This window comes from Pongo pygmaeus, chromosome 6 (assembly GCF_028885625.2).
Source record: "Pongo pygmaeus isolate AG05252 chromosome 6, NHGRI_mPonPyg2-v2.0_pri, whole genome shotgun sequence".
NCBI classification, from domain to species: Eukaryota; Metazoa; Chordata; class Mammalia; order Primates; family Hominidae; genus Pongo; species Pongo pygmaeus.
Window position 1 is genome coordinate 99,666,982 of NC_072379.2, and position 20,999 is coordinate 99,687,980.

The window sequence follows — 20,999 nt, forward strand, 5'->3', positions numbered from 1 at the left end:
CACAATTAGTTTATGTTTCTTTTTGTGTTCCTATTTCTGTATTTCCTTAAGTTTTAATTAAATCACCAATTACCATTTCCAAAAAACATTAAACATCATTTATTAAAGAAAAGATAAAATACTTTGGAAATTTATTGGAGAAAAATATAAAATCAAATTTTTGGTATGCAGCAACACCAGAAATATACTTTCTCATTCTATACTTAACATATCGTACGAGTCACAAAATCTGGTCTAGGCTTACTGTCAATCGTATTACAAAGACAGGAGATACATTGAATATTTTTTCATATTTTTTTTCTTGTGCCTGCACAAGATTCTGGTATAATTCCCAGACAGAAAATAAATGTTTTAGACAAAACAGTGTGCAATACACATCCACAACAACCAAAACAATATTTGTAATGAAACTTCTTTAAAAATATTTTCTAAACACATGAAAGATAAAATGGCAAATGCAAATATTCATATGCTTAAGAGAAATTGTAGGAATATTATTTAGGAAACAACCACTAAAGAGCTCATTGACAGTAGCTTTATTTGTGTATTACTTATGTATAAATAGAACAAAATAGTGAAAGTTTGGGTGAATGGAATCTTGAAGGAACAAGTTTCCACTGTTTATCACCAATTAGATATATCCGATCATTGCCTTTAATAATTATTTTGAAATGATGATATAGAAGGAAGAGAAAGTCTTTTGGAAAATGTTATAATCATCCTGAGGATTTTATTGACTATGGTGTAAAATCTACTCAATTTATATACCTTTAAAAATTAATGTTTTTCAGCAAACTAACACACAAACAGAAAACCAAACACCACATCTTCTCACTCATAAGCGGGAGTTGAACAATGAGAACACATGGACACAGGGAGGGGAGCATCACACACCAGGGCCTGTTGGGGGATGGTGGCCTAGGGGAGGGATAGCATTGGGAAAAATACCTAATGTGGATGACAGGTTGGTGGGTGCAGCAAACCACCATGGCATGTGTATACCTATGCAACAAACCTGCACATTCTGCACATGTACCCCAGAACTTATAATAATAATAATAAAAGTGTTTTTTAAACCTAAAGTCAAGTCATCAATCTGTTACTATTGTCTCTGAACCTATATCACTACTACTATTGAAACCTTATCATCCACAGACATTTTGAGTTGCTATTAACTCCAGAATATTTACCTGAACCTTGTTTATCTTGTTCAGAAGATTGTTTTATGCAATCAAATGTCAATGGCTTTAATCTCTTGTTATTCTTATGGCCTAGTATTTCCTGGGGGCGGGGAGGCTGGGAAATACCATTTAACTATCAGTTTAAGACTGAGATTCAGAATTGGCTATTTGGAGGACTTATTAATCATTGTTTTAAGTCTGTTTCTAGTTTTAGAGAAAATGGAGCAAAGGAAAGGAATGTGTTTAATAATAAAAGTTTTTCATTTCACTAAGCAAATTTCAGTTGATGAAATTGAATTTTTCCAATAGTTGTACAGCAGTGAAAACATTTTGCTCTGGCAATATTAAAGAACAAAAGAAAAAAAGAAAAGGAAACAAAGAAATTAGAAAGGAATGGAGAACATGTTTTAATATTAGGTTTGAATTAGGTTACCCTTGAAGATCTAGTTACGAATATACCTAAGAAATGGAAAAAAGGTTTTTACCCTGACTGGACAAACACTAGAGTGAATGAAAAACTGGAACAGAAGAATAGAATATGGCATGATCTATAAGAAAATTTTAAATTTTGCTCTTAACAAATACTGCCTCCATTGACAGCATTTCTTAATAACATACTTCTTTAACATAGCTTCTAAGACCAAATATTCATATGTAGATTATATGAATCAGGTTTCTAAAAAGACTTCATTTTAGAAAAGTATTCAGATTTGAATGAAGAAAATTTGATCTGAAAGTGATTCAGGGCCGAGCATGGTGGTTCATGCCTGTAATCCCAGCACTTTGGAGGCCAAGGCAGGCAGATTGCTTGAGCTCAGGAATTTGACCCCATCTCTACAGAAAAATACAAAAAATTAGTCAGGTATGTGGCATGCACCTGCAGTCTAGTCCCAGCTACTTGGGAGGCTGAGGTGGGAGAATCACTTGATCCCAGGAGGTGGAGGTGGCAGTGAGCCAAGATCATGCCATTGCACTCCTGCCTGGGCAATAGAGCCAGATCCTGTCTAGAAAAGAAAAAAGAAAAAAAAATAGAAAAGAAAAAGAAAGTGATTCAAATACAGAATTTAAGTTTATAAGGAGAAAACTTTCCAGTGGTATTATCAATGCCTCCTCAGTCACAGTGCTCTCTTTTGTCTCTATGCACGTGGAACTTAATATCATACTTACTAAGTGCAAAGCATTTACACTTAAAAAGGGATTTAAGTAGTGATTAACTATCCATAAACAGTAGGTAAAGGTCTGTTTCTAAACTACTGGCAGAAGCTGGGAAACAGACTCTTGATTACTATTCCAGGGAGTGAAATGAAGCACCTCAGTATAAAAAGCCAAGTGTGAGGTTCTGGATACCTCTGGTTTCAGACCACTAAAAAATACCTTGTACCTCGGAACCAGATATATCTGGGTTTAATGCTAGCTGGCTCTTTCAGTTTCACGCACTAGCTGTTTAGCCTTGGGCAAGTTACCCACCTTCCCCCAACCTTGGTTTCTCCATCTATAAAATGGAATTCATAATGCTTAGCCATAAAGGCTCATTAGTATTAAATAAGGGGACATATCTGAAAGTCCTGCTGCTTTCCCTGACACAGTAGACAATCGAGAAATGACACAGGATAGTGAGAATAACTTTGCAATGGTGTGCTGCATGGTAAATAGCTTTTCTTGTTGAAATGAAGGATGTTCTATGTGAGAAGAATGTTTTCTCAGAAGATAGAATATTAACCTGCTGCTTCTGTCAGTTTGGCAAAAGTTAAGCTTACAAAGTGTACAGAAATGTCTACTCACTGCTGATCTGCCTATTGCATATTTTCAAGGCCATTCTGATATGAATTTAAACTAGAAATGCGGACTTGACTGAAATTTCACTTCTGGCTTACTCTAGTCCTCTAGACAGACCCAGTGTTTAGTTTAACATCAGAGAAGAGTTTGGGATATGCCCATATGATAAACCATTGTTTCTGGTTTTCATCCAGGTTTTTAAATATGACATTGACTGAACTTAAATAGCCACTGGCTTTTTCAGTTGACCTCTCACTTTTCATGATCATCACATTAGCTTTATCCTAAAAATACATGAAGTAGTATATTAGTATGATTCAAAGTTCCTAGAAAATATTTGTTGCTGGAATAAGAAAAGTTTATGTGCAAATGTAGCCTATGTATGTGTATGTGTCTCTGTTAAAGAAACTTGAATTGAAATAGAAAATTATATAGCATTGACATTTTCTTTTCCTGGATTTATGTGACACACAGTTTGGATAGATACAGAAAACTGATGTCATGCACCTGAATCTGCCCTAGCTAGGAACTGAAAGGAAATAACCTCGTTAAACTTGAAAGATAGTATGCAGAATGTGGAAGAATCCCTCAATTATCCCATTTTGAGCACAGTTTCCTGCCCGACATTTAATTCGGTTTTCAAATGGAATTATTAAGCTTTAAAATATGTAATTTAAGGGCAGTAGAAGAGCTAGTTGGTCTGTTGTCTCCCAATGCATTAAAAATAATCCTCTTTGCAAGGAATCTTGGAGGAGCATGCAAATTACAAGGCTGGTGAGAACCACTATTGAAAAATACTGTGCTGGATCTTCATGTGATGTTTAAGACAATTACTGGAGGTAACTGCTACCCACATTGCTTTCAGAATCATTTCTGAAGATCAGCTAAAAATGGTGTTAACTATAAGAGACTCAATCTGTCAAAATGTATTAAAGTGACATACCGTTAATGCTAGTTCAACCTAAAAAAAATCACCCTGTAATGAAATGCTTTATATAAACTCAGGAAAGCTGGAAAATTCACAGTTCTCTACTAAATTAGCCAGTATTTGAGACCCATGGTGGTGTGCAGTAGAAATGGTAATTTGACTCTCTGCAGTGGCTTAGTAATGTTCCCTTAATACTTACCCATGGATGTGTTTGCTTTTGTGAATATATCTAAGGAGCCTAGAAATGACTTTTCTCCAAAAAGAGGAAAGGATTTGGAAGAAGCAGGTGAGGACGAAAGGAAGAGAAATGTATTTTCCTTGCTTACTTTCCAAGATTTCTCCCCACCTCGTAGAAACATAGACATCAACACACACATACACACACACCCCTACACAATTTGAACGGAGGCATGTCTATAAAGAGCATTTTTAAGTGATTTTTTTTTTTAAATGAGAGCAGCAAACACTGAACCTGGTGCCCCTATCCTCACATTAGGAATAGTCAGAACCCGCAACCTCAAGCTTCAAGTCTTTAGTTCAGAAGAAAATGCTAGATTATATTAACATGCAAACGAGGGCCAGAACCAGATGAAAGTGTCTGCAATACTTTATATCCTTCTAAAACTTGATAATGAAGCACCACCAGACTTTACAAGGGTCAAATTGAGGAAAAATAAAAGCTGGCATGCTCTCCTGTTGATTTATTATTTGATCAAATTCACAGCCTTTATCTGATCAACTTATTAGAGCCCTGTTGAGAGGCATTTATCATCGAAGAGCCCTTAAATGTTAAGAGTGTGATGGAGAATACTTTCTCTTTATTCCATGTGAAAGTCAGAAATAAAATGGCATCTTCTTCAGGAGCAGAAACTTCATGACCCACGGGTCTTTATGTCACGGTTCTCAAATCAAAGATGGCTCTAGACAGATACCTAGACAGATGGGATGGATGATCATTCAGAAAATGCTATTTGAAGAGTGATTTAACACCTCAGAATAGCTTTCTGCTACCCGTCTTGACTCCATCCTCCCTCCTTCCTGGCTTGAAAGTTCCTCCATTAAGAAGGAACTTGGTTTTTACATACTTGTGATTAAATATACTGCCTGGGTGAATTGTCTAACCTCCATTGTAAGTATAGATTGGTTTATCAGATTATCTAGCTAACATTTGTGGTTATGATTGGCAACATATAGTTAAATTTCATTAAAGAAAGAGAATACATGTGAAATTTATATCATCATTATCATTTTGACCTCCTTACAACTGTAGTAAAGTATGCCTATTACCCGGCTCTGATTTCTATTTCCATCCTTTCTTCTATTCTTCCTTTCATGTTCCATTCATTGGCCTTCTGACTGTTCCCTAGAAACACCTCACACTTTCCCACACCTGTGCCTTTGCTCATTCTTTTCCCAAACCCCTCACAAATGTCACATTCTTGATAATTTGTCCATTGGTAGATGAGATCCCTTGAGACAGCTGTACACAGTAAATATTTTAGCTCCAGTGAGCAGTTATGTGAGCCATGAGTGGTTCTTGAATTGTAATGTGCATAAGAAGTACTGGGAGTGCTTGCCAATGATGGAGATTGTGTAGCCCCACCTCAGAGATTCTTATTTGATAGTTCTTTGAGGACCCAGAATATGCACTGTTAATATGCGTTGTCCACCAGGTAATTCTAATGCAGGTTATTTCACAACCACTTTAAAAAACACTACTTTAAGAATATCTCTCCTTTACTTTTTAAATTTCTGGCAAAAGTCTTACAAGAAAACATTTTTTCAAAAATATTATTTTATCATTAATTTCTGGAAATTCCATTTCAGAAACATTAGAATGCAGACAGTCTTATCCCCTACCTTCTGAGCTGGATTGAAAGTATTTGGATGAAAGACAGTTTAATGCGAGTTAATAAAATTGCTATTAATCACTTTTTGAGAAAATGCAGGAATCTCAAGAACATGCTATAATCTGCATCACTTTTGTACTGCCTCTGCCAGCTCTGTAGTTAAAGAGTAAAAAAACAACTGTTTATGAAAAGGGTAGGTTTAAGATGAAAATAATTCTTTCGCAAAACTCAGGAAACATTATCGGAGCCTGTGGACTGTGCTCTTCCAACTGGAGAATCCTGTATTTGTAATAAATTCCTTTTGCTCTGGATGAGTTCTGCATTTTCAATGAGGTTAACTTGGCAACATTCTAGTTGATTTTAATAAAAATAGCTGCTTTGAGGACAGGGAGCTGAGGTTGCCAAATTTACAGCTGCCTTGCACAATTACTCTTACACCTCCTTCAGGGCTACTTAGAACCAGTAAGCAAATTAAGCGTATCGATTGCAATTTTGTTGGACTAACCCTGCTTTTTTTTTTCTTAAAGAATAAACTTGATTCCTTTTAGTATGTGTCTGTTCAGAGTGATCTCTTTTCTTTTCAGCCATAACACAAAGACAACATCATGGCTGGATCCACGACTTGCGAAAAAGGCTAAACCTCCAGAAGAGTGCAAAGAAAATGGTAGGTTATTAAGTTTTCATGGTGTTTCAGCAATGTGCTGTGAGAATGTTTGTGTTTCTTAAACGAGAGTCTCACCTGAAGAGGCAATAATCTAGTTGAAACAATTGTAACGATGTAATGTTTAATGCTCAGATAAGAGAGAGAATTAACTCGGCATTTCAGCAGGGCCATGTGGTTTTGCTTTTTCTCTCTGAGGAGACTGTGCTGAATATCACATCTCTGTCATCTCTGTTGGTTCTGTTTGACTCCTGGCCTGACTTTCCACCACCTACTAAGGACTTTTTGTTTGCAATACGTTGCTCTGAGGACTCTGATCTTTTAATTGGAGTCAGATATGATGCATAAGAGAAACAGTTTGTGGCACTATCATATTTGATTTTGTTTTGAAAAGCTTAGCATTCTAGCAGTTATTAAGGACTCAGAAATATAAAGACATGCTTTCCTTGAATCAAGCATTTAAATAAAATAACCAGTTGCCTGAATGTCTTAGATTATCCTTCGTATTTTCCAGTTCTCAATATTCTAATATTGACCTGCTTTAAAATAGACTGTTTTCATGCATGTGAATAATTTTTTAAAAATAATTTTGAGGACTAGATGAATGTAAACCTTGTTTTGAAATTTGTAAATTATATGGGTGAAGTCTGTTACTGATGATACTTGTAATTTTTTAAAATATTGAGTTTAATTTTAAAGGAGCACTTATAGTTTAGCTAAGATGATCAATAGCATACTTTCTGATGATTTCTTATTTGACCACATTCACATACTTTATGTGATTAAATTATTAGAGATCTGTTCAGCGGTTTCTGTCATTGAGGAGCTCTTAAAGGTGAAGAAAACAGCAGAGAATATTTGAACTTTAAACAAAGTTTTTAAAAAGTTAACTTTTAAAAAAGTGTCTCATTCTAAAAGGCCTTTCTTTTCAAGCATAATTCTTACTTTCTCAGATACTATCCACATTCCTATGTTATAAGGTAACTGTTCACAGGCTAGGGACTGAGTTAAATTAAAAATTAGAGATTGTAATTTATATGAACATATATAAATGTACAAATATCCAGTTTTAGTCTATATTTAATTTTGTATTCATAGCCATATCTGTACCTTTCTGTATAATAGTACAACTGTATGCAGTTGAATCCCATGAAATTATTGTATGACCTGAACTTTTAAGCATGATTGGGTTATATTGCATTGACACCAATGAAACATGTGTTACAAAATGTGATAGTCTGAAAATTAACATGACCTGTTCTAACTGGGAGTTATGATTTACTTATGTCACAGTTGTAAAACCTTAATATATCCTAATTAAAGTGAATTTAACAATTTTGCAGTTCTGTGACATATTGAACTTCTCAGCTGTCTTGCGCCTTTGAGTTGTTCTTTTTATTATAAAAAGCTATTAAAGTCAATTTTAAAATCCTGAGAGAGATGCAAGCATAACATATTGCATAATTATAATATTTCAATGTTATTTGTTTTTCCCACATCTGTGCTTACCAGACTTAACAGGATGGTAGGTGCCTAAAATATGATGCTGGTGTCCTCTGAACCAAATGTCATTGAGAAACAAGTTCTAGAATTCAGTTTATAGATCAGGATGATTTGTAACTTGGTCAACTGCTATTTGTTTTCATTTACTACAAAATAAATAATTCCTAGACTCTATTCTTTATATTATTGGACCGTTTTTACATTGGAAACTAACATCTAGTTTGTTAGAGTGTTTTTATTCTGGACACCTATTTTAAGTTTTCTTGCCAAGAAAAGTGCTTTTAGGTAATATTGTTACCTATGTTTTACTTTTCTTTAAATGACATAGATTAGTATTACTTATTTACAACACTGGATGTTAATGGATTGCTATTGAACTTGCCAGTTAAGTCATGATTCTTCATATGTGCCACACTTCAGCTCAGACAAAAGTTAGTACAGTAATTTTCTGAATGCAGGAATATATATAAAATGTGTATTAAAAAATGTAGAGGCTCCGATGATGATATCTTTTTCCAGCAAAGATTTGCCCTTCCTCTGCTAGGCAGATAGAGTGAAAGCTAATTACCCTAATCCAAAACAGAACTGAGCCAACGTGAGGTTGGGTTGAGTTTGCCCTGTTCTTTGAGTGTTTGGCCACCAGAGTTTTCAACTAACAGCCTAGTGCAGGTTGGCAAACATTTTCTGTAAAGGGCCAGGCGATAAAGATTTTAGAAAACGTTTTGCAGGTCATCCAGTTTCTTTGCACTCATTGTGCAAAAGGACCATATGTCAATATAAAAAGGTCATACATGTGTTCTGATAAGGATTTATGTATGGACATCAGAATTTGAGTGTTGTATACTTTCTTTTTCTTTTCCTTTTTCTTTTTCTTTTAACCAGAGGAAGCAGGTTTTATTGATGGGTTGTCTCCTGAAACCAGAAAGACTATGTACTCTATTCCAGTTACCCCCATGCCTCCAGGACCACATGTTGTTCCACTTGAGGGAAGGATAAAAATTGCCTCTTGATTTTCCAAAGCCCAGCCTTTCCCTTCCCTGTGCAGCCTTAGAAACTCAGTAGCAATGCTGTTTGGTGTTTTGGCTTTTTTTTTTTTTCCTCCTGCTGCAGCTACTTCGTATCAACTAGAGGTGGAAGGTGTCCCGGGAAGCAGTTAGATGAGTTAAGTGTGATTACACAGGAGAACAGGACCGTAGCCTATCAAAAGTCCCTCTGCCCTGCCTCAGTGGCTTGGTCATTCGTTGGTTACATTTCTCTTTGTGCTGGAATATCCCCTTCTGAATCAGATCAGGGATTTCCGCTGCCAGCCATGGACCCGGCCCCAGAGCCATGAAATGAGCTAGTTCAAATTTGGGTACGTTCCTGTCCCACAAAGACTTGAAATGATCTGTCAGGCAATTTTGCCACCTCTGTACATCTTTGCTGTCTTTCCATCCAGCTCGGGGACTGCAATTTCTGGGGCAGTAGTAAGATATATGATAGGAATTGCAAACTTGACATCAAACTCACATTTCAGGAGGTCACGGATATACCAACATTTTCCAAACCACTGAGTCCCTACCTTGCTGGACTCCAGTTGGAACCATCGTTGTCGCCATTCTTGTTGTTCTCCACGTACCAGATAAGGGACTGATAGTCCTCCTTCAATCACTGCACCCACAACTCCCAATCTTGGGGTCCTGCATTAGTCTTCAGTGCCAGAGTCTTAGACACAACATGTCAGGTGGCCTCATCTGCCATCTTGGGCCAGGGCGAGTTTTGTATACTTTCACATAACGAAATGTTCTCTTCTTCTTTTGATTTTTCCTCAACGACTCGAAAATGTGTAAACTGTTCTTAGCCCATGGACCACATAAAAATTGGGGCAGGCTGAATTTGATCCGCAGGACAAACCCTATCCTACCATGTTTGTGTGGGACTCTACTCTTGGCAGGTCTTGAACACCAATATTTTAAAATATTTTTCTTCTCAGGATTGCCAGACTCCCAAAAATCTGAGGTGCTTTTCAGGGAATTTGGCTTAACTCTTTTGCCTCTAGATCCTGCAGCTCCAGAATTGACAAATGTCAGGAGATAATTGACTGACTGTTTGAAATCTCTCTCATCTATATTTGTCACTCCAGTCCCTCAAGAGTCCTCACTCTTCTGGTTTCTTTAACGTCCAGCAGCGGCCTTCCTCCCAGGCCAAGTCTATACTGTTCTAAGAGCCCAGACTCAACAAAAGCAGCTGCAAATTCTTCCTTCACCTCTCCAGAGTTCCCTTTTGAGAATCTTAGACCTTCTAGACCATGCTGCTTCAGCTAGTTTCTGATTTCTTTAAACTGCTTATTTTTTTACATTTTATCTAGACTTTCTGTTTTCTCATGTCTAATAAGCTACTCCATCCTATCTGGTAGCAGAAATTTTAGTACAGTAATTTTAAAATTGTACATTTTGGATGTTACTCGGCTGGATGTCATAAAATCTTTACTGTTATCCTAATTTATATTTTAATAACTGAAGATTATATATTATTTTGTCATATATGTGTGCTTACTATTTATGAATGTATGGAGGTATGCAGTGTATGTGTAGACATGTATCTGGAAATGTTTGCACCTTCAGATCTATTTACATAAATGAGTAAAGTTAATTCCTGTTCAATTAATATAAGAGGAAGACAAGTGAAAGAGAGATGAGAGGGGATACTAACTAGACTAGAGAAAAAACTAACAAAAGTTTTCTCATTGGTATTAAGGAGAAACAGGATATGGATGGCTCAGTACAAACATATATTAAACAAGCACTTATTCTACTGACAGTAAAGCAATCATTTTGCCTTTTTACTTAAAGGATAATACTGCTACTAAACATAAAAACATACTTCCTTCTCTCACAATAGGGCTGGAAATACTGAAGTCATTATGTTCTGTTCATTTGTCATAGCTCTGTACACTTTTGGAGTTTTAGCACCAGTCTACATGGCAGAAAAAAACGTCTCCACCTACTACTGGATTCTAATATTAGTATTTGGGGGAGTGCTGTTTAGCAAGCCAATATAGTCTTTTTTAAAATGCCACAGAAATAGCAGTTAACCACTAAATAACTTGGATGCAAGATTGGTTAAAGTGTGTATAAAGCCCCATCATATTTCTCCTCTCAGAGTCAGTAATATGGGATCCTCCTGAGACATTTTCAATCACAAACATTTCTGTGCTGACATCCCATGAGCATTACTGGGTTAGAATCCATATCAAAAGTGAATTAAGCCTTGTAGGACCATTCTTTTCTTAAAGTTGAAATGTTATTAAACCCAGTAGGATCACACTATAATGTACAGGAGAAGAAATAGTTTAAGATTTGGAGTCAGGAAAAACTGTTCCAAACCCAAATCTGTGGGTTCCTGGGCAAGGTACTTAATCTCTGGGAGCCTAGATTTTCTTACCTATAAATGGGAGTTATACCTCTTTCATGCAGATTTACCTTCACATGTTGGAAGCACAATGATTGTAGCACCATAAATTCTAAATAACTGCTCATTTTCTTTCCTTCAGGTAGGTCTCTGAGCCAGCAAATGAGCCCTATAGAAGATGACTGGGAAAATATTCAGAACAGTTATCCTACCTTAACAGCTTTGAATTACTATAGAATGTCCTGGCAAAATGGAAATGAACAAATCCTTATAAGCTAAAATTATCCATCTAGCTTATTCCAGCCTGATAGTAATACACTGGGGGGTTTCCCCCTTCAACCTGTTAAGCTGTCTCTAAATTTTCATGAAGTTATAATTATATCTGCATGAACTGGGTGGCTTTGTTTCTGTATTCAATATGTATGAATTTTAAGTGAGTTTTCTTATGTTACTACAGGAAAAAAATTACATAATCTTAACCCATTTACCTGCATGAGTAGTGCATTTCAATTGGAATTAACTAATGCTTTGAACTAATTAGTTAATCTATCTTTTTTAAAAAGTGTCCAAAATGTGCATGAACAAAGACAGCATACGCCATGCTTTACAATACATATTAAACAGGGTGTTTTTCAGGAGAAGGAAGTTGCCTTTCTGAAATAGTAGAAAACGCTAATTAGTTTCAATTCATTTCTTAAATGAGTTTTATAAAACGGACACATAGATTAAAAGATTCATACTTTTATGTTCATATTTCATATTCTGTTTCTAAATTACATTGTTTATCTTCCCTTAAATAGGAGCTTTGGCCTTTCTCATTAAATTTGTTTTGATAATTAGTGATCCTGATTTCTCAAGAAGATTAAGTATGACCAAATTAATTTTACCTTTCAGTGTTTATCTTTCTAATCTGATAAACCTGCTAAGATTATGTTCTCAAAGCACCTTGGAATCTTTCCTCAAGGAAGAACTCATAAAAAGATTCTAACAATATTAACTATTCAAGTACTAAAACTTCAAAATTGTAAAAACTATATGCAAATATTGAACACCTATCTTGAAATATAATAAATTAACTTGAATGTGATTTTGTTTTTGTACTGATATTGCATATATGTTTGTAAAAAATGAAATTTCGAATATCCTAATAGAAACAATTCTTTTGTAGCTGACTGGTATTAATCATGATGTGCTTTAGCAACATTTTGAGGTATGCTTCATCCAATAATATAGTGCCCTTTCCTGTCTTTTCGGGTCAGAAGTACTCAGAAATACCAACATTTTAGGAATATAAATCTTTTGTGGAGGAAATAGTACAATTTATCCAAAATAAATCAGGTAGGATGGATATTTCACTGTTGTGCTCCAGCACCAAATTTTGGGTTGTGGCTGGCATCTGTTTTCGTTGGTCCCAGAATCTGTTATTGATTGGTTGATGTCCAGACCATAAAAGATATTAAGTATTTTAAATATCCTTCCTGCACCAATGATTTCTGTATTTTACCCTTCTACCTGTTAATATTTCATGTGGCTATAAAGTAGTGCCTAGGTAAGGATTACAAAATTCTGTCCTACTTTGTTTCTTAATTGCTCAAGTTACTTGCATGTAGAGCAATGAATTATATCTTGTCATTTCTCCTCAATGCATACAACTTTTAAAATAATATTGACATCATCAAATCTGTTTTGCACAGTAGCAGAATGATTTCAAAATTTTTCAAATATGACTTTTTAAAAACATTTTAAATTTTGAAATAATTATAAATTCAAAGGAAGTTACTAAGGAATTTACAGGAAGGTTTTAGACACCCCTCACTAGCCTCCCTCAATGTTAAGTTATATAAATACAGTACAATATCAAAACTAGAAAATTGATAATGGTACAATCTACAGATTGCATTTTGCCAGGTATACAAGTACATATATACAATATACATGTATTGTATCACAGATTGTATTTTGCCAGATATACAAGTACATATATACAAGATCATATTTTGCCAGGTATACAAGTACTCGTGTGTGTGTGTGTGTGTGTGTGTGTGTGTGTGTGTGTGTGTAGTTCCATGTGATGATATCACATGTGTAGTTATACATAAGTATGACCACAATCGAAATTCCGAACTGTTTCATCACCTCAGGGCTCCGTTATGCTACCCCTTCATAGCCATGCTCATCTCCTCCCCCGACCAGTCCCTATCCCTTGACAGCCACTGATCTGTTCTTCGTTTCAGTAACTTTGTTGCAAAAATATTCTGTAAATGGAATCATAATGTGTGTAAACTTTTGAGATTGACTTTCTACTCAAAATAATTCTATTGCAATACATTCTAGTGTGTGTATCAATAGTTTGCTACTTTTTATTGCAGTATAATATGCCAGTAGGCTATGGCGTGGATGTACCACAGTCTGTTTTAGGGTACCCATTGAAGGACTTGTGGGTTGTATCCAGTTTTTGGCTAATATGAATGAATAAAGCTGCTATGAATGTTTGCATACAGGTTTTTGTGTGAACATAGGTTTTCACTTCTCTAAGAACCCAAGAGTGCAATTGCTGGATTATATACTAAGTGCATTTCAGTTTTAGGACAAACTGCCAGACTATTTTCTAGAATGGGTATATTCTTTTACATTCCCACCAGCAGTGAACAAGTGATCCAATTTCTCTGCATCCTTGCCAGCATTTGAGGTTATGAGTATTTTTTAGATTTTAGCCATCCTGACAGGTGTGTAGTGATACTGCTTTTTTGTTTTAATTTGCATTTCCCTAATTGCTAATGATATTGCACATCTTTTTATATGATTATTTGCCATATCTATATCCTAATTAGTGGCAAATCTGATCATGTCTTTTGCCAGTTGTTTGCTTTTTAAACTCAGTTTTGAAAGTTCCTTATGTGTACAAGTTCCTTTACATATCCTTACAGATGTGTTGCTTACGAACATTTTCTCCAAGTCTGCAATTTGTATTTCCATCCCCTTAACAGGATCTTTTACAGATAAATATTTTTAACTTTGATAAATCCAGATTATCATTTTTCCTTTTATGAATCAGACTTTTGGTATCAAGTCTAAGAACTCTTCAATCTAGCCCCAGGTCCCAATTTTTTTCATATTTTTTCTAAATATTGTATAGTTTTATTTTTTATGTTTAAGTCTGTTGTGTATTTTAGGTTAATTTTTGTTTAATGTATAAGAGTTAGGTTAAGGTTCTCTCTCTATTTTTTTTTTCCCTATGGATGTTGAACTGTTCCAGCACCATTTGTTGAAAAGGCTATTCTTCTTCCATGGAATTGTGTGTGCACCTTTGTCATAAACTGTTGGATTCTGTTCATCTATGGGTTTATCCCTTCACTTGTACCACACTGTCTTGATTTTTCAGCTATATAGTAAACCTTAATATTTGGGTAGAGTGATTGATATGGTTTGGCTCTATGTCCCCACCCAAATCTCACCTTGAGTTGCAATCCCCATGTGTTGAGAGAGGGACCTGTAATTCCCATGTGTCAAGAGAGGGAAATGACTGAATTATGGGGCAGTTTGCCCCATGCTGTTCTCATGGTAGTGAGTTAATTCTCACAGATCTAATGGTTTTATAAATGGTAGTTTTTCGTGCACTCACACACACTCTTCCTCTCACCTGTCGCCGTGTAAGATGTGTCTGCTTCCCCTTCTGCCATGATTATAAGTTTCCTGAGGCCTCCTCAGCCATGTACAACTGTGAGTCAATTAAACTGCTTTTCTTTATGAATTACCCAGTCTCAGGAAGTTGTTATAGCAGTGTGAGAACAGACTAATACAGTGATATTTCCTACTTTACTCTTATCAAAATTGTTTTAGATATTTTAGGTCTTTTGCCTTTTTATATAAATTTTAGGAGAAGCTTTTCTAGAACTACAAAAATCTTGTTGGGATTCTCATAGGAATTGTATTAAACCTCCAGATTAAGTTGACAATAATATATGTCTTTGCTGTGTTGAGTATTCCAATCCATGAACATGATAAGCCCTTCCAATTATTTAAGCCTTCTTTGAGTTCTTTCCTCAGCATTTTGTAATTTCAACAAAAATATATTGCACGTTTTGTTTAGTGTATACCTAAGCATTCCATTTTCTTTGAGCAGTGTAAATGGGTATTGTGTTTTTCATTTCAGTCTCTGTATGTTTGTTGTTAGAATATATACATGAGATTGATTTTCATGTGTTAGTCATAGATCTCGTGTACTTGCTGAATTCATTTATTTGCAGGAAATTTTTTGGTAGATTTCTTGTAATTTCTACATAGGCTATTTTCAATTGATATAATCATAAGGTATTTCTTGTTTAAGCTGTTGACATGGTAGATTACACTGAGTGATTTTCAAATATTAAATTGACCTTGCCTACCTGGGGTAAGTCCAACTTGGACATGGTAAATAATTCTTTTTATATACTGTTTATTTAACTTGATAATATTTTATTGAGGATTTTTGTGTCTATGTTCATGAGAAATACTAGTCTGTAATTTTTTTTGTACTGTCTTTATCTGGTTTTGGTATCAGGATAATACTGGCCACATATGAGTAGATAAGCATTCCTTCGTCTTCTATTTTCTGGAAAAGATTGTGTAAAATTGGTGTCAATTTTTTCTTTAAATATTTGGTAAAATTCTCCAGTAAAACAACTGTCCTGGAGATTTTTTTCAAGAGGATTTTAATTACAAGTTCAATTGCTTTAATGGTTACAGGATTATTCAGGTTATGCACTTCATCTTGTTAGTTTTGGTGGTTTATAGTTTTATAGGAATTGGTTCATTGCTTCCAAGTTGGTGAATTAGAAACAATTTCAAGTTTTTGAATTTTTTGAATAAACTTTGTGGATCTGTCTTTAATTTCATTGTTCTGCCCTGTTATATCCACTCTGTTACTGACCCATCCAGCAAGATTTTAATTCCTATTATTTTATTTTGCCATTCTGTAATTTCTATTTAGTACTTTTTCATAACTTCCATTTCTTTACTGAGATTTTTTGTTTCAAGAGAATTCATAATTGCTTGTTAAAGCATTTTTATGATGGCTGATTTAAAATCCTTGTCAGATAAATTTGATACTTGATTTTTCTTGATTATCAGGATTAGTTTGTCTTTTCTCATCCAATTTGTTTTTCCTGGCTCATGGCTTATATTTATGTTTATCCTGGACATTCGTTATACAGACCATTTTTAAATGGACATTTAAAATAAAATCTATCATTTTAGCCAAGAATGTCCCTGTTTTGGTTTGGTGTGTAGGTTCTGGCCTGTTTCGTAGGCCATGGTTTCAAATGCATTTAGCTTGCAGAGCTCTTCCCAATGCTATTTTGGTCTGCTTAGTTCTCCTGACTTGGGAGCTCCTGATACATTCCTGCTGGTGCCACTTGCAAGTTACAGAAAGCACTTCCCTAGGTCACCTGTTATTACTAGTAGGGATGTTAGACACTGGATCTGTAGGATGGAAGGTGTTTTCTCTGGCCTCTTATCTCTGCCCACATGATATAGGCAGGGACGGGGAAGAGGATGGGTCACCCGTACGGGATTTTGGTACCAATTGATAATAAATGTTGCCTTCAGACAAAAAAGAGCAAACATTATTTGGTGTTTTGATACAAAAACTATTTAAAGAACCCAAACAGATTTAGAACCACAATTCCCAAGGTACTACTTCAAATCAGCAATGCAAAATCAGTGTGAAATTGTATTGATTGTGTTTGTCCCTGAACTTCTTACTACAGGGTTGTAATTCTTGGAGATTATATTCTTTTCCAAATTTGACCAGGATTGATGTCAGGGGTTCACGGACATCACCAGTGCAGGTGCTTCCAGCTGCCACTATGGACACAAGCTGTATTACCCTTTCTGGGATCTACTGATGCCACCACTTATAGGTTAAAGGAACCTACACAGCTTCTAGGTATGGGTCAGGAAAAAGGCTGTCCCCACGTCCCAGTTACTCTCCCCGTTTCCTTGCCCTTCGGCCAGGGAGAGTAGGCTTTTCTCTTTTGTTTGCTTGCTTTTGTTGTTTGTTGATGCCTGTTGTCCATTCCAGGCTGAAGGTCTTCCTGGTGTGCTGTCTGACATATATGGGAGAGAAAAGAAAGTCCTACACATTTGCTGTGGTTCATTTCCTAATTCCTGCCTTCTTTTCACCTTTCAGGGTCTTTTGTGAATGTCTGTTGAATTGTTTCCAGGGTATTTAGCTGTATTTGGAGAGGAGGAAATGGGAAATTTGGGTCTACACCATCTTGTTTGGAACCAGATGTCTAAATATGACCTTTGGTACCAACTGATAACAGTACTTTAAAACTTGAAAATATTCTCACATAACATTCTCTCTGTTGGATCTACTCTGTAATGTAGGTAGAGATTTTGAACTCCCATTTTTCAGATAATTATTTTATAGTCCAAAGGATTTAGGGGTCTGATCTAATAAATGTAAATAGAAAATGAGGCTTGGATCCAAGTCATCTGAGTTTAAAATGGATATCAATGTGTGTCCACCATTTAATACCACAAGACGCTTAAACTAGAGACATTAAGGCCTCAAAACATGTTAAGGGAAACTAGATTAAATATTTTTCCTTTAGATGAGTTCATGTTCTTTGCAGGGACATGGATGATGCTGGAAACCATCATTCTCAGCAAACTAACACAAGAACAGAAAACCAGATACCACATATTTGGTTTTCCGCATACCAAATACCAAATCACTCATAAGTGGGAGTTGAACAATGAGAACACATGGACACAGGGAGGGGAACATCACACACCGGGGCCTGTTGGGGTATAGGGAGCTAGGGGAGGGATAGCATTAGGAGAAACACCTAATGTAGATTATGGGTTGATGGGTGCAGCAAACCACCATGGCATGTGTCTACCTGTGTAACAAAGCTGCACGTTCTGCACGTGTACCCCAGAACTTAACGTATAATAAAAAATAAAAATAAAATTTCCTTTAAAACTTCATATTTAAAACCCATAAGAAGGGAAATATTTTCAAATATTCTCAGTGTTTTCCCTAGGGCATCATATCAGTAAATAGACTGATCAATATAATTTTATAATTATTTTAATTGTCATATAATTTACATTCTTGATATGGTTTGGCTGTGTCACCACCCAAATCTCACCTTGAGTTGTAGTAATCCCCATGTATCAAGGGCAGGGCCAGGTGGAAATAATTGAGTCATGGGGGCAGTTTACCCTAAACTGTTCTCCTGGTAGTGAATAAGTCTCATGAGATCTGATGGTTTTATAAACGGGAGTTCCCCTGCACGAGCTCTCTTGCCTGCTGCCATGTAAGACACCCCTTTGCTCTTCCTTCATCTTCTGCCATGATTGTGAGGCCTCCCCAGCCATGTGGAACTGTGAAACAATTAAACCTCTCTCCTTTATAAATTACCCAGTCTCAGGTATGTCTTTATTAGCAGCGTGAGAACAGACTAATAAAATTCTTAAACTTACAGGGTAAATTTACCTCTCTGAAAGGTATTATAAAATAAGTATTACATTCAGTGTTCTTACAACATTTTAAAAAAGAATTAGCTTCTGTTGTTTTCTATGCCTTCACAATTTTTAAAAATAAATGCTCACTGTAGTCCACGTAATGTTGGAACAATCTCTGTAAGAGCTAAATGTGAGTCTGTCAATCACACTGCCAGGCATTAAGTGTCCCTCAGTGGTTAGGTTTGCTCAACAATGCAGAAAGCAAAACAGAAAGGTGAAGCACGGATCTGAATATATAGACAAGTTCTCTCAGAAATGGGAGAAACAGATCCAGGTCATCAACCCAAAGCCAAGTAATTGAACATTAACTATCGCTTTTAGTTGGAAAAAAGAAGAGGGGTTTAATTTCAGTTGCTGAAGTGAGACGATCTGATTTCCCTCTCAGTACATGTAATTTTGAGATTTCCTAAATGCTATGCATCATAAAACAGTGCATTCCAAGGCTGAGGATGATTTTTAAAAAAGCATTTTTTTTACTAGTGAAGATAAAAAATGAGCACTTATGATACAGTTCAGTGCATAATTGTGACCTAACCACCAAGCATCTCAAAGTGTCTGGAATAATATCGATTCAGTGATGCCAGTCACACAGCTATCCATGTTACTGTTAAAGACCCATATCTACCAGGAATTATCTTTCCAACAGCTTAAGATTTTATGTGCTCTTTGTGGGAACTCCTTGAGCATAAAAATGTTGCCCTCAGACAAAAAAGAGCAAACATTATTTTGCGTTTTCATACCAAAACTATGTAAAGAACCCAAAGAGATTTAGAACCACAGTTCCCAAGGTACTACTTCAAATCAGCAATGCAAAATCAATGTGAAATTGTGTTGATTGTGTTTGTCCCTGAACTTCTTACTACTAAGTTGTAATTCTTGGAGATTATATTCTTTTCCATATTTAGCCAACAAAATTAACCCTTGACATTTTTTACTGGTTTCCCAGTATTTGTGTTCATTAAGAAATATTTTACTTTCTCCCACATTATCTTTTCAACTTTTTCTAATTTATATTCTTTCTTTGCCTTCACATTGGTTTAACTAACCTAAACTTTTCCTTTGAGGCTGATTTACTCCCACCCCCACCGCAGTGGTTCAAGGCTACAAAAAAGAGTGGCCTTTTCCTTCCAATCTAGTACTTAGTTCTTACATGATATCGTAAGTCATTTTACTCATTTAAATGCAATTTATCTGCAAACAAAGTAAGTTGATCTGGTTGTCCACATGACAAACACTTGTTGGATAACCTCGCTGCTTGTAGAATTAAACTATTTGCCATGAAAAATGCAAATGAATATAACTTCTGAACCCAGTTTTCAAAGAGCAGTACAGTGGGGGAGATAGTATGCTAAGCCCCTCAAAAATGATGAGGAGCATTTAACAATGATGTGAGGAGTCATCCACCAAACAAGAATGAAATGAAAAACAACTGACTGTGAACCCAGGCGTGTTCTGAGAAGACTTGGTGAAAGAGATGGAATTTGAGCAGAATCTTAAAGATGGGTTGGATTTAGAGTCACTCCCAAATGTTCAAGTTCTACCAGATTGCTTCATTTGGTGACGTTCTCTTTTCTCCTCACCCTTTGTCCCTACGTTATTGTTCCCAATCCTGTGGCTTTACTTCCCATCTGGATGCTGATGACTCTCTTTTTCCTTCCAACTCTGATTTATTCTGTCTGCTATCATGAATACATTTAAGTGCCATATTCATTTCTCATTATTCTATTAAGCTTTATCTCTATGATGTTATTATTCCTAGATAATTTCAGTTCACTCCATCTTCTGCTCCTACTCTAGCAAGGTCTGTATTTGTTATATTACCTTTCCTTTCAAGTTCTTTCTATTGCTAAACTATATTCTTACCTGTGTTCTTCTAATCTTTATTCTATACTTTTCTCTATGAAATCCTTCTTGGAGGAAAATATTTCTTATACTTAATAAAATGTGTTCTCTTAAAACTGCCTTTTCCTAAAAGGATGTCCCCTTTCACTGCTCACAATAGTGTACTATCCAGCTATTCTTTCACCTCGCTTTCCATATTCAGCATAAATCCATGGTTCATGTGTTTGCATTCAAGATGCTACATGATTTTTGTATCACTCCATTTAATTTTTTTTTCTTGGGAGCAATGCCAGCTGTTGCTATTGTTTCCTTTATTCCACTCTGATTACTAAAACTGCGTTGTTGCCATT

The 20,999-nt window shown here is 35.7% G+C and overlaps 1 protein-coding gene and 1 pseudogene across 4 annotated transcripts in view; one reads left to right on the top strand and one right to left on the bottom strand.

Moving 5' to 3' along the window:
- MAGI2 (membrane associated guanylate kinase, WW and PDZ domain containing 2) overlaps positions 1-20,999 on the top strand; it is a 1,485,052-nt gene that overhangs the window by 988,682 nt on the left and 475,371 nt on the right. For all 4 annotated transcript variants that reach the window (XM_054494395.2, XM_054494398.2, XM_054494397.2 and 1 more), the window contains exon 6: positions 6,320-6,399. In XM_054494395.2, coding sequence (XP_054350370.1) covers positions 6,320-6,399 — 80 coding nt within the window. The remainder of the gene's footprint in view (positions 1-6,319; positions 6,400-20,999) is intronic.
- On the bottom strand, positions 9,072-9,639 carry LOC129040780 (ubiquitin-fold modifier-conjugating enzyme 1-like; annotated as a pseudogene).